Source organism: Heloderma suspectum, chromosome 5 (assembly GCF_057233095.1).
Source record: "Heloderma suspectum isolate Gila_16-S chromosome 5, 16-S_ref, whole genome shotgun sequence".
Classification (NCBI taxonomy): domain Eukaryota; kingdom Metazoa; phylum Chordata; class Lepidosauria; order Squamata; family Helodermatidae; genus Heloderma; species Heloderma suspectum.
The window spans coordinates 20,588,803-20,602,558 of record NC_139462.1 but is presented as its reverse complement, the minus strand read 5'-3'; the positions used below and the strand labels follow the sequence as shown (position 1 = coordinate 20,602,558).

General features: G+C 45.7%; 1 protein-coding gene across 20 annotated transcripts in view; it reads left to right on the top strand.

Moving 5' to 3' along the window:
• Nucleotides 1-12,505, top strand: part of PLAC8 (placenta associated 8) — a 34,584-nt gene extending 22,079 nt beyond the window's left edge. For 9 of the 20 annotated variants that reach the window (XM_084855519.1, XM_084855516.1, XM_084855522.1 and 6 more), the window contains 4 exons: nucleotides 2,663-2,782; nucleotides 5,543-5,667; nucleotides 9,675-9,783; nucleotides 11,741-12,505. In XM_084855519.1, coding sequence (XP_084711645.1) covers nucleotides 2,674-2,782; nucleotides 5,543-5,667; nucleotides 9,675-9,779 — 339 coding nt within the window. In that variant the 5' untranslated portion in view covers nucleotides 2,663-2,673 and the 3' untranslated portion in view covers nucleotides 9,780-9,783; nucleotides 11,741-12,505. Of the gene's footprint in view, nucleotides 1-2,662; nucleotides 2,783-5,542; nucleotides 5,668-9,674 lie in introns of all 20 variants that reach the window. The other 11 variants (XM_084855509.1, XM_084855513.1, XM_084855510.1 and 8 more) reach the window with 2 other exon arrangements.
• The last annotated feature ends 1,251 nt before the right edge of the window (nucleotides 12,506-13,756 follow it).

Below are 13,756 nucleotides of genomic sequence, written 5' to 3'. Positions count from 1 at the left end.
CTGTCTGGCTCAGAGCCTGCCACATCCGAGTCACGGCACCATTTATGTAACAGAAATCAGAGTCAGAGAGACCACGGAGTGAAGGAAAAAGAGATTCTTTATTTAACGCGCAGGCTTAAGGCTGGAATCTTTTCCAAAGAGCCAGAAGCCGCGATTTACATCAGCACATTGTTTTTATAGATATTGTGACACATAGGAAATGGCTCCTCTTCTCCCTCCCATGTGGGGTTGCAGTTCTCAACATTTCTTCTCTTAGCACCATTGTTTATAATACAAGAACTGGGTTATAGGGTAGCCTTGATAAGGAGAGAACAGAAGAGAACAGCAGAGAACAAGATATACAATTGTATGACCTTTGACAAGATAAGGAATTCCTGTGTCTCGTCAGCTTACAACAATATATTCAAGGGAGAAAGAGCTCAGCAAGAACATGAAGCATGAGACTGCATGAGGCTACTTAGTCTGACCCCTGATATGGCTGCTACAGTTTAAGACACCATGAAGCAATTCCTCCCAACTTAATCCCAGTTTAAGACACCATGAAGCAATTCCTCCCACAGGGCTTTTTCAGATCAGGATGTGCAGGTACCCTGGGAGGGTAGTTGTGATTAGGTAAGCTCCAAAACACCACAAAAATAAATTATAAAACATCCTGAAAGAGGCAGAACCATGGAAGCCCCTTTCATGGGGGAAGAAAACTTTCAGGAAAATGGAGCACAGATTTTGGCAGAGCACTAACTCTACCTCATCCCTGGAGCTAGAGACAACACTCCTCCCCACTTGCACCTGCATTGTGGTGGATGCAAATTGGGGGTCGGCCTGCCTGCCAAGACAGTTGATGCTGTTGCAGCACCCCCCCCCCCGAACCCTTACCAAAAAAGGAAGAAGCCCCGTCAATGGGGAGCCCTACCTGGGAGAACTTGAGGATTTCTCTTCCCCCTGGAGATATTTGGTGTAATTGTCTCCCAAATTTCTCTGCCCACAAGTAAGGTGGAGAAATTCAAGAGGCCATTTGCGCACAGCTGTACTTCAGAAGGTCCTTAATGAAGGTATCCCTCCTAAGCCAAGCAGCTTTGTTCTTTGGAGATGGTAAACTTGTGGCAACTCTCCTTGCCCCATTTCCAAGAATGCTTTCCCAGGGGCTGTCCTCACGGGGGATTTGCTGTAAATTGGGAGCATTTCAAGGTCTTTGGCAGCAGATAATGTCATGGCCAACCTGCAGTCACCTGCAGTCACTGCAGTCCAGTGGAAAAGCCAGATTTTCTGAGACTACTTTTTCTCAGTTTTATTTTTTTAATTTGGATTCTCCGTGTTTCTGGTGCTGTGTGCCCCTATCCTCCGCATTTACTTCGGCACGATAGTCGTGCCCAGGAGCGTGTCTTTCACTTGGCTGTGACCTCACCAAGCCTTTCCAGCTCTCAGAATCGCCCTGCACTCCCATTTCGCCAGTAATTAGCTTCTGTGATTATGCACTTCTCTAATGTTTGCATTTCTTCAGTTATCACAGTAATCTTATAGCATACACAGCTAATCACTCTATCACTAATCATTTGTCGTTACCATACACAGATGATTATGAATAGAGCTCTTATGAAATGCAATGAATTCTTATCAACAATACATGTTACATTCATACTTTGTAACAGCACAGCAGCCATTTTGAGAAAGCATTGCAACGCTCTATCGAAATTCCGAATGTGCTAACCAACCCAAACAGCTTGGGGACCCCAAGCTTTTCTTTGTCTCAAGCAATTGCTGCTCATTTATTGTTGATGTTGCGTCTTAGTTTCTCCCCCTGCCCCCAGAACCTGTACCTGCCTTTTCAGAGAGAGAGACAGAGAGAGAGAGAGAGAGAGAGAGAGAGAGATGGCATAAGTTTTGAAAAGAGCTGCAGAACTTTCCTTGGTATTCATCCAAAAGCCTCTTTCAAAACATCAGGGGGCCCTGAAGAATTTGCTGAAGGAGCCTTTAGTGGGTGATGTATGAAACTGGGGAAAAAACTAGAATTGTGATCTCATTTTTGAAGAAAGAAAAAATGACTTGTGGGGAGGGGGGTTACCAGGATGTCTGATTCCATCTTTATGTACTTGATTTAAGCAAAGAAATGGTGCTCAAAGCAGCTAGCAATAATAGTCAATATAGAATCATAGATCCATATCAACAAGCCAGTTCTAGCATTTTCACCTCCACCAGGAGCAGGTCCTTGGTAAATGCAATGGGTCTTAATTGCCCAGTCACAACCCAGGCACCCCAAAATACGTTGTATTGAAACAGGCAACAATAGATTGTTGCTGGGGAAATTCATTTTCCCCATGCTGATGTGAGGATTGCAGCTAAGCTCAGAGGGAACAAGGAATTCTGCTGGTGGTGGCGGATGGCATCGGCATCCTGGCTAATGAAAAAACCGTCGGGGCTGTGTCCCTGCAGGTCCTGGCTCCACTACACCACTGAACAAACACACCTACATATAAGTATATTCATCAGTGTCTGCATGCTGCTCTCAGGCAACTGTACACCAAGTCACAAACCCAGATAATGTGTAGAAAGGCCCTTCATGGACCTCATGCATGTGTCTTGTGCTGTGTTATCATAATTCCACGCTGTAGATTGGTTTCATTTTTTAAATACAATTTTCTCTCTTCTTTCTCTCTATATTAAACAGCGGCCTTCAAAATGAACGCTCAGGCGGTGGTCATGACTCAGCCACAGGTTATGATTGTCCAGCCACAAAGAGGCCAGTGGCAAACGGGGTTATGCGACTGCTGTAGTGACTGCGGAGTATGTGAGTGCAGTGCAAATATTTGACTTTGGGGCTGTGGCAGAATCCAGTTGAGAATGGTGAATTAATGTTCCAGACCAGAAGCATTTCATGATGGAAATAACTCCTGTTTGCGATTCAGCTTATGGATGTTTACTAAGGGAAGGAGCCACTGGGTTGGGAGTGGCAAAAACAATATAAACTATGAATATACATGTCATATATTTATTATAAACACATTCCTCCTGCTCATCATAGTTACAAATCTCAGTTCTCTCTCAACCAGGGGTGTTACACTCAACTAGGGAAATGTCGGGGTTAAAATTTAAGTCTTTGCTATATTGGGTTTCAGCTAAAGACTCCGCCCTCGACCTGTTTTTGTTGTCACTTTCATTTTCTTGTTCTGTTCAGTGTTTGCTTTTTGTTTAACAAAGGCGTAATCCTATGCAAGTTTAGACAGGTCTAATGTCCTACAACTCCCAGAATTGCATGGAATGCTGGGAACTGTAGGACCTTTTCCCACCTAAACATGCATAGGATTGTGCCCTAAATAGCCTATGATTTGAGGCCTGCAAAAAGTGAGTAAACTCTGTGCCGTTTTTTGAAGTAAGGATCTTAACAAGGGCCCTTTCTGCATTAGTGAAATTCTGTGGACTGCTTGCCTATCAGACAAATGACTGTCCCTTAGGGGACGGGCTGTAGCTCACTGGTAGAGCACATCCTTTGCATGCAGAAAGTCCCAGGTTTGATTTTCGGCATTTCCAGGTAGGGCAGGAAATACTGCCTGAAACCCGGGGGAGTTGCTGCCAGTCAGTGTCGACAATACTGGGCTAGGTGGACCCAGGGTCTGACTCGGTATAAGGCAGTTTCCTGTGTTCCATTTTCCCCAGAGAAACCTACTTGAATCACAGACAGGTGTGACCCCAGAAGCCTCCATCAAATCATTGCTCATTATTAGGAATATAGGAAGCTACCTTCCCTCAGGGCTTCAGAAAAGGGTCTTTCCCAGCCCTGTCTGGAGATGCCAGGGTTTGAACCTAGAACATTTTTCATGCAGAGTCCTACCACTGAGTTGTGGCTGTCCACCTACAATGTGTCCCAGTAGCTTTCCTTCTGCTTGGGGTTAGGGGAAACAGTGAAACCATGTTCTGTTCCACCTTTGGTATCACAGGCGGGAAGCCTGCGGCCCTCAGCCACTCTCCATGTGATCTGACGAACCCCACCACTTTCCCCCACAGCCAACAAAGGCTGGTGGCTCCGATGTCAGTGGGGCAGTGAATCTACTCCAGTTTTCAGTCAGAATCAACCAGAACTCTAAAAGAGCTATCCAAGATCACCTTAGACAGCTCCTTTAGAGTCCTGACTGGTTCTGACTGAAACCCCCACTGACATCATGCCACCAGTTTCCACTGACCCACAGTCCAGTGTATCACCCATCAGCTGAGCAGTGGGGAAAACACTGCTGTTCCAGCACTGCTGTTAGCAACATTGGGCCAGCAATCTTGAATGAGACAGCTGGGGGGACACTTCAATCTCCCCTGCTCAGCCATCTTGATTAGGATCATTGGGTGGGGGAGGCTTCTCTCGCAATCCTGATGCAGCCAGGATCACTGCAGGGGAGAGAGGCATTAACCTTTCCCTCTCCCAGTCCTCCCAAAGCAGCTGGGATGGTTGTTTCTCTATTGCCAATAGCCTGTATGGCCTTCGGAAGACTATACACATATGATAATGTATTTACATTTGAAAGATTTAAGGAAAGATCCTCCTGTTGTCATGCTTCAGTTCCCTGTCTTAGTGGGGGTAAAAGGGTAGTTAAATGTGTCAAGGAATAACAGGGGTAAATGGGCTGCTGTCGCTAAAGCAGAACGTAGGGAAGCAGAATGGGATTATGAGAGCACATCGCTATTTCAGATGTTCCAGAGAAGTGATGTGAGAGGAAGCATAAGTGTCTTCTTCTGCTTCAACTCCATGTTTCTGAGTCTTGCCCAGGGAGATGTCCATCCCACATTTGCACGATACACATCTTCATCCACCCACCCATTGGAGGAGAACCAAAGATGAGGGCAAAGGGAGCACAAGGCATTCATGATTGCTTGGATTGTTTGAAGGGTCTCCTAGCTGGCACCAAAGGGACTCAGTCCCAAGAGGGTTAGGCTTGCCTTGCTGGATCAGATCACAGGACCCTCCAGTCCGGCCAGTGGTGCCCAAGAGCAACCAGCCAGATGACCCTGAGAAATTGACAAGCAGGCCATGATGGAGACAATGCCACTTCCTTCCATGATGGCGACCTTGCTGGATCCCAGCCTTTAGCAATTAGATTCCTTCTTTTTGTAGCTGTCGTGTCTAATAGCCAGTAATAGAAATTCATGGGGGATCATTCTAAAATCCTCATGGAAAGCCTAAAAACAACACTCCGACATCCTCTAGCAGTGAATTTTTAGGAGTCACTTTTGCCATGACTTTTACTTATCCCAAAACTTGGCAAGCCTAGGGGTTGGTGGCTGGCAAAAAGAAAGGAAGCAGAAGGTGATTTTTCACAATGGAGGGAAATAACTAGCAAGGCTAGGGGTTGGTGGCTGGCAAAAAGAAAGGAAGCAGAAGGTGATTTTTCACAATGGAGGGAAATAACTAGCAAGGCCTTCCCCTTTTCCCAAGGATCTGTATTAGAATTTGGGATCCGTAGGTTTTTTAAATCATGGCTTGTAGGTTAGTTGTTATCAGCCCTACACTCTGCCGAGGGATGTCCTACAAAGTTTTTTAATGCTCTGCTCTGCCTCTAAATAGGTTTCTGTGGATTGTTTTGCTACCAGTGTTTGGGGTGCCAGGTAGCTGCAGACATGAATGAATGCTGCCTCTGTGGCACAGGCGTGCCCATCAGGGCTATCTACAGGACAAGATACGGCATCCCGGTAAGTAGATTATCGAACCCGAGGTGGGCAGACATCAGGCTTGTGGAGTTGCTGTTACTAGAACCCTGAGATTGACCAGTCAGAGCCTGGTACAAAATGGTGGCTGAGGGAGACAGATACATACTTAAAAATAAGCCAAATTGTGCCTCTGAGCATATGGTTAGCGGAGGGGGCTGTTTTCAGTACTAGAGCTGAATCATAGAATCATAGAACCGTAGGGTTCCATTCGGTCATAGAAGCATAGAGTTGGAAAGGGCCTGCAAGACCATCAAGTCCAACCCCCTGCTCAGTGCAGGAAGCCTGATTCCAGGCGGTCTCCCATCTGACCCTGCTTAGCTTCTGAGATCAGATGAGATCGGGCCCTTTGCTGAGCTCACAGTCCTTTCCCACAAAAATCTACCCTTGGTTCCTGCACTCCAAGCTTTCCTGATTTTAGTAGCACAGGGCAGTGGAAGCTGGTGGCTCTGATTTCGGTGGGGCTATAAACCCATTTTGGGTTTCACTCAGAACCAGCTGGAACTCGAAAGGAGCTGAACCTATTTTGGGGATAGGGCTCAGCACCTTGGATAGCTCCGTTGGAGTTCTGGCTGGTTCTAACTGAAACACAGCATGGATGCACAGCCCCACCAGAGGCTGTGCATCCACCAGCCTCCACTGGCTCAGGGGGAAGAGGTTTTGTTGTTGCTGCCATTGTTAAGCAACTAGGACTCAAAATCTATTCCAGTCTTTTGCAAAATCTCCCAAAGATCTCCCACTAGATTCTGATCTACCTTTTCTACCCCCTTCTGGCTGTCTGAATCTACTATTGTTTTATCAGCCTCCACTGCTGGTCTACATGCTTCTGTGGTATGAGCCAACAATGTGATGTAGCTGCAAAAACGGCAAATGCTATTTTGGGCTGCATTAATAGAACTATAGCTTCCAAATCACAAGAAGTACTAGTTCCCCTCTACTCAGCACTGGCTAGGCCTCATCTGGAGTACTGTGTCCAGTTCTGGGCACCACACTTTAAAAAGGATGCAAACAAGCTGGAGAGGAGGGCGACAAAGATGATCAGGGGACTGGAAACAAAGCCCTATGAGGAGAGACTGAAAGAACTGGGCATGTTTAGCCTTGAGAAGGGAAGGCTGAGGGGAGATATGATAGCGCCCTTCAAGTACATGAAAGGTTGTCACAGAGAGGAAGGCCAGGATCTCGTCTCAATCATCCCAGAGTGCAGGACACGGAATAACGGGCTCAAGTTACAGGAAGCCAGATTCTGGCTGAACATCAGGAAAACCTTCCTGTTAGAGCAATACGACAGCGGAACCAATTACCTAGGGAGGTGGTGGGCTCTCCCACACTGGAGGCATTCAAGACGAGGCTGGACAGCCATGTGTCAGGGATGCTTTGGCTTAGATTCCTGCATTGAGCAGGGGGTTGAACTCAATGGTCTTATAGGCCCCTTCCAACCCTACTCTTCTATGATTCTATATACAAAATGTATTTCTCTTGCTTGCCTTTCACAAAGCCTTCCTACAGGCATTAATAGGAACTAGTCAAAAGCTCATCTGCCTTTATCATTAGTAGTTGGCATGAGATATCTCATTCTCTGCTTTGCACATATCAACACTTGTATTTGGGTTTATACCAGGCTGTCATCGTGTCTCCCCCTTCCCCAGAGAATTCTGAGAATTTTACTTTGAGGGTGCTGAGAATTCTGTAACTCCCCTTTACAGAACTATGGTTCCCAAGATCCCCTAGAGAGAAAAATACTTCAATTTTGAGTAGAAAAGCAGCAGGCAGGAAAAGGGTTAAAGCACCCCCCACACACATTCAAATTCACCTGGCCTAGTGCTGGCTCCAGGTCTTTGAGTCCCCTTGGAAAAGACATCCCCAGTGGGCCCCCTCCCTGTCTTCTCACTGCCACTGTCACCAATGCTCCCGCTTGCTCACCCGGCAGGCTGAGAGCCAGCGAGCAAGGAGGCAGCGGCATCTGCTGCTGCTCCTTCTCACCACCTTTCCCTTGTCTGGCCAGAGCAAGAGGCAGGTGAGCAAGCGGGTTGCAGTGGTGAAGAGGAGGAGAAAGTCCAGGGGGCTCTTGTCAGTGAGCCCCTGCCGGGATGTGGGCCCCCCTGGCAAGTGCCTGACCATGCCTACCTTTGACGCTGCCCCTGCCCAAAGCTGCTTCCCCCTCCAAAACGAAGACGTTGGGGCTGGTATACGCATGTTTTTTAAACACCCCATTAGTTAGCCCCTAAGGCGTCGGATGACTTTTCTTTTTCTTTTTTTTTTAATGTAACCCACCTTTCAGGGCGTACTGCCCTCACAAGGCAGCTTCCAATATTATAAAAACATGGACATTTAAATTCTAATTTAGCACATACACATGCAGACATGAAGCAGCAGCAAATGATTTTTAAGCACCAAATGCAGACTGGAATAAATGTGTCTTCAAGCCATATGTGAGCCAGTGTGGTGGAGTGGTCAGAGTGTTGGAATGGGACTCAGGAGAACTGAGGGGGGGTTGGACTCGATGGTCTTGTAGACCCCTTCCAACCGTACTATTCTAGTCCCCATTCAGCCATGAAGCTCACTGGGTGACATTGGACCAGGGACTTATTCACAGCCTAACATACCTCACAGGGTTGTTGGGGGGATAAAATGGAGAGGAGGAGGACCATATGAGCAGCCTTAGGTTCCTTGCAAGAGGAAGAAAGCAGGATATTAATGTAATCATAAATATGTATCACTCCAAGGAGGGAATTCCAAAGGTGTGGGGCCATAACTGAGAAAGCCCTGTCTCTTGTACCCACCAGCCTAATGGCTCTTGCTGGTGGGCCAGAGAGTGGGGCCTCTGATGAAGAAACCAAATGCACAATTACAAGATGGGGGATACGTGGCTCAACCACACTACAAGCGAGAAGGATCTTGGAATTGTTGTCGATCACAAGCTGAATATGAGCCAACAAAGTGATGTGGCTACAAAAAAGCCAAATGCTGTTTGGGGCTGCATTAATAGAAGCATAGCTTCCAAATCCCAGGAAGTACTAGTTCCCCTCTACTCAGCACTGGCTAGGCCTCATCTGGAGTATTGTGTCCAGTTCTGGGCACCGCACTTTAAGAAGGATGCAGACAAGCTGGAGAGGGTTCAGAGGAGGGCAACAAGGATGATCAGGGGACTGGAAACAAAGCCCTATGAAGAGAGACTGAAAGAACTGGGCATGTTTAGTCTTGAGAAGAGAAGACTGAAGGGAGATAGGATAGCGCTCTTCAAGTACATGAAAGGTTGTCACAGAGAAGAAGGCCAGGATCTCTTCTTGGTCATCCCGGAGTGCAGGGCAAGGAATAATGGGCTCAAGTGACAGGAAGCCAGATTTCGGCTGAACATCAGGAAAAACTTCCTGACTGTGAGAGCAATACGACAATGGAACCAATTCCCTAGGGAGGTGGTGGGCTCTCCCACACTGGAGGCATTCAAGACGAGGCTGGACAGCCATCTGTCAGGGATGCTCTGACTTGGATTCCTGCATTGACCAGGGGGTTGGACTCGATGGCCTTGTAGGCCCCTTCCAACCCTACTATTCTATGATTCTATTATCTTAATGCTTAGGCAGGCTCATACGGTATAGGCAGTCCTTCAGATAATGTTGTCCCAAACCATTTAGGACTTTAATTGCCAACATTAGCACCTTCAACCGGGCCCGGAAACAAACAGTCAGCCGATATGAATGATACAGAATAGGAGTAATAGGATCTTAATGCCTATCTCAGAAAAGTGTTCTAGCTGCCACATTCTGTACCAGTTGTAGTTTCTGAATCATCTTCAAGGGGAACCCCCTGTAGAGCATATTACAGTAATTTAACCTGGATGTAACTAAGGCATGTGTCACTCTGGCTTGGTCGGCTTTCTTTAGGTAGGGATGCAGCTGCCGAACAAGCCCGCTGGTCAAAAACACTTTACATCTGTATACCATGCTTTTCTTCCAAAATATTTTTTAATTTATTTTTTGTTTTTCTTTTAACAGGGATCCCTCATGGATGACTTCTGGACAGTCTTGTGCTGCCCTGTTTGTGCTGTTTGCCAACTCAAGAGAGACATCAACAGAAGACGAGAACTGGGAATCTTCTAGGAAGGTTCTTAGTTTTGCTTGCAAGGTTTAATGACTGGAGAAACCAGTGTAGACTCGCCATATGGAGTTAATGACCCACCTCTCCTATATTTCAATGGCAAAGTCCTTAAGTGCAGACTAGTCTAAAAATAAAAAAGGCACTTTCCAGAATTGTCACTTGAGCATGACTCAAGAAAGAGAACTTAGATTGGAACAATGCAGATAAAAGCTGGCTTAATTCTTAATGTTTGGAGGCAACAGGGATCCCTTTACTTTCTTCCATCAAAGTGAATTGTTGCTGTCACATCTATAGGAAAAGTGTTGTACTTGAGTATACTGCTGCAGTGAAGGCAAAATCTGCCCTCTACCTCCAGCACTGGGTGACATGGCCCTCGCTTTTGCATCTCACAGTGGATCACTGACTGCAACGTGATAAGCTTTCCCCTGACCCACACTCTGCATACCATAGCTGTGGGTATTTTGCTAAGATAAAAGGAATCCACTCTAAACACAAATCCCATTGAACACAATGGGATTTAGGGTTGATTTCTGTTATTCCTCCCCCTCGCCCCCACCACACACATACTTATTGTCCCAGATGAAGAATATAGCTATTTCTGGAAGAAGGAAGATGCTTCTACTTTCCCAACACTTCCATGAAGCTACTAACTCCCTCCCATTTTCTCCACTGACACTCTTTTTATCTCTCTGTGCATTTTGACAGGAAATTCTCCTTGGGACTCTTTCCTCCATACCTCAAAACCTGGCCACCAGAAGGGTGTGAAATATTAGCATTCTACCCTTCACAGGCTCTGCTCCAAAAAGAAAGAAGTGAAAGTGTGCAAACAGTGCAACCTGCAAGATTTTTATTATTACATATATATATCACCTTTTTTCCTTCTACAAGGAACATAAGGCGGCTTACAAGATTTTCCTTCTCTCTATTTTATCCTCACGATAACCCTGAGTTGGCTAGGCTGAGAGTCAGTGACTGGCCCGAAGTCACCCAGTGAGCTTCCTGGCCGAGTGGGGACTCGAAGCCAGATCTCCCAAATCCCAGTCCAACACTCTAGCCACTATCCCACACTAGCTCTTGCTGAGTCTTGCTTTGCAGATCCCTTTTATGCCATGCATGGCTGGGCTGTACAGTTAGGCGGAATGAGGCAGCTTCCCCAGGTGGCAGATGCTGAGGTTGGAGAGCAGCAGTAAGTTGTTAGAGGACAGCTGTGCATGCCACACAGACTGCCCAGTGCCTTCGAAGCCCTCGGGTGCGGTGGAGGACACTGTTGCATTGTCAGTGTTGATGCAAGATTTGCCAGTCCAGACAGATTTTCGACATGGAATAGGAGGGAGGGCACCATCTTGTATTTTGCCTCAGGCAGCAAAATGCCTTGGAACAGCCTTGATGCCCTCAGTATGCTTCAACTTCCAATCTATTTATACACCCAGGTGCTGTCATTGTTTATGCAGGTGTGTCTCCAAAATCTTATAGCTACCAGACTGACTAGTAGGCTCAGTAGAGAGAGGGAAGCCCCGCCCCAATACACCCTCAGGAACCTCTTTAAAAGGTCCCTCTCCCTTCGCAATCTTTGAGTTTGGTACCAGAGTGATGCCTACGATGGCTGCTAAAAACTGCCTGTAGACAAATGCCACCACAATCCAACTGTCCTTCTTCCTAACCAATAAGTAATCAGTCATTTTCCCTTCTCTGTGACGATTGAACTTTTGACTCCTGGTGTTTTATGTGCACTGACTGAAGGCCAGTTGACAATATAAGATTATTCAGGGCCAAAGTACACATTACACAAATAGATAAAGGAGTGGAGAAACAATGGTGGTGGAGCTCTTACCCTTTTCTCACCTACCACCTTTCTGTTCTCCCCAACTACCTTCCCCCGACAGGTTTCCCAAACTGTTTACCCACAAACATGCATTTGAAGTGTTTTCTCCCTTCTGAATGTTGATTCCTCCCTCTCTTTCAGATTTGCCTATATTTCAGAAAAGCTTGGCCTAGAGTTGTGTGCACACGATGGGATTATCATAATACTCCATAATCAGAAAGTCAAATCTTGAATCTTGATTAATATTTTTATATTCCAAAAGCTGACACACTGGATATTTTTGACTGGAAAATGATGTTCTCTGCTCAGTAAAGCTTATTCCTGAATATATGGTTTTGTACTGGAGATTTTATCATTAAATTAATAAATTAATAAAAATTGTATTAATAAGTTATGCTTCTTACCTCACTCAGAATGCTTCTTGAGATGGAAATGTAGTTAAGCAAAAGTCCTGCAATTTCTTCAAGTCTCCTACCTTTCTACAGTTGGCATTATCAACACAAAGACTAAGATTATCATTCATTTATATAGTGCCTTCCTCCTCCCCTTTTCCTTTTGTATTGTGTCAATTTAGATTGTGAACCTGCAAGCAAGGACTGTCTTGTTTTTATTGATTGTATGTAAACTGCTTCAGAAGACTTTTTCGCAGAGGAGCAGGATAAGAATGCTTTTCATAAAAATATTGTCAAAATGATTGATGTATATATATTGATGTATGTGGTGCTGTATGGAATAACATAAGCAGTACAGATGTAGCTCTGCGCCAAGGACTGTACAATCCAGAATCCAGGTTAGCAGAAAACAGGTGGAGGAAAGGGCTCTATCAGAAAAAAAAAAAGGTTTTTCTTCTTCTTGATGTTCTTCTTGATGGGCACCCAAAATAAACATCTTATATGCAGAATGAAATCTGGACATGGGACAGCTTTCTACCTCTGTGCCCTGAATATTAATTTATCCAACGAAGAGCTCTGTGGATTCCGAAAGCCTGCGATATCTTTAAACTGGCTGGGCCGTGAAGATATCATTTTACAGATTTCATCTCTGTAAGATGTGACCATTCTGTAAGAATACTAGCTACTTGTTGAATCTTAATACAACCTTATGCCAGGTTACACATAAGGTCAGAATAAGTCAGCTCTGAATGCTGTGTGTACATGTATACACAAGTAGGTGACAAAGATTCCCATCTGTACTTCCTGTCTCTGGAGGAAACGAGAGAATGGATTAACTCCTCTTTTCATTATAGCAACCATTTAAATATACAGGTAGGAAGGAGCAGCATAGGGCTTGGGTTATTTTCTGGGGAAAAGTTAGAAAAACTGGTAACCTACTGATATGATCAGACCTGAACACACAAATTGCATTAACTCTCAAAATTGTGCATTATGATATGGCATATTCTAAGGGCTACATGAATTATGCAGATTTATTTTTTGCCCAAGTCTGGATAGTGTATTTTGCTTCCCCTAGATATGGGGAGGGTAAAGTGCCCTGAGCCCTATCCCCTGGCTACAAGTATCCTATCTTCTCCCCCGCTTTCAAAGTTTCACCAGATGTTTCCCACAAAATCCCAAGGTTGTTTCTGCAAAGTGAAGGCCCAGAATTGCCCCCAGCTGCCAAATCATCATAGCCCTGGCTAGAGTTGCAGGCAACTTCCTTGTACTTCCTGCTCTGTATCTGGCCAGGGACCATAAATATGAGTGTACATAAGAAGACACATGCAGGATCAGACCAAGGTCCATCTAGTCCAGCATTCTCACATTATAGCCAACCAGCTGCCCACCATGAAGCCCACGAGCAGGACATGAGTGCAACAGCACCCTCCCACCTGTGTTCCCCAGCAACTTTAAAAAGCAAGTTGCTATCCTTCCAGGTGATGAAGATAGGTTGGAAAGAGTGCAGGCAATAGGTGAAATCAGAGAAGATGCTGGGTGATAGGGTGTGAACATAAGAAGAGCCATGCTGGATCAGACCATGGGTACATCTAGTCCAGCATTCTATTCACACAGTGGCCAACGAGCTGCCTGTGGGAAGCCCACAAGCAGAACATGAGCAGCACAATAGCATCTTCCTGCCCATGTTTCTGAGCAACTGGTGTACATAGGCATACTGCTTCTGACACTGGAGGTATCATCAAGGCTAGTAGCTATCGATAGC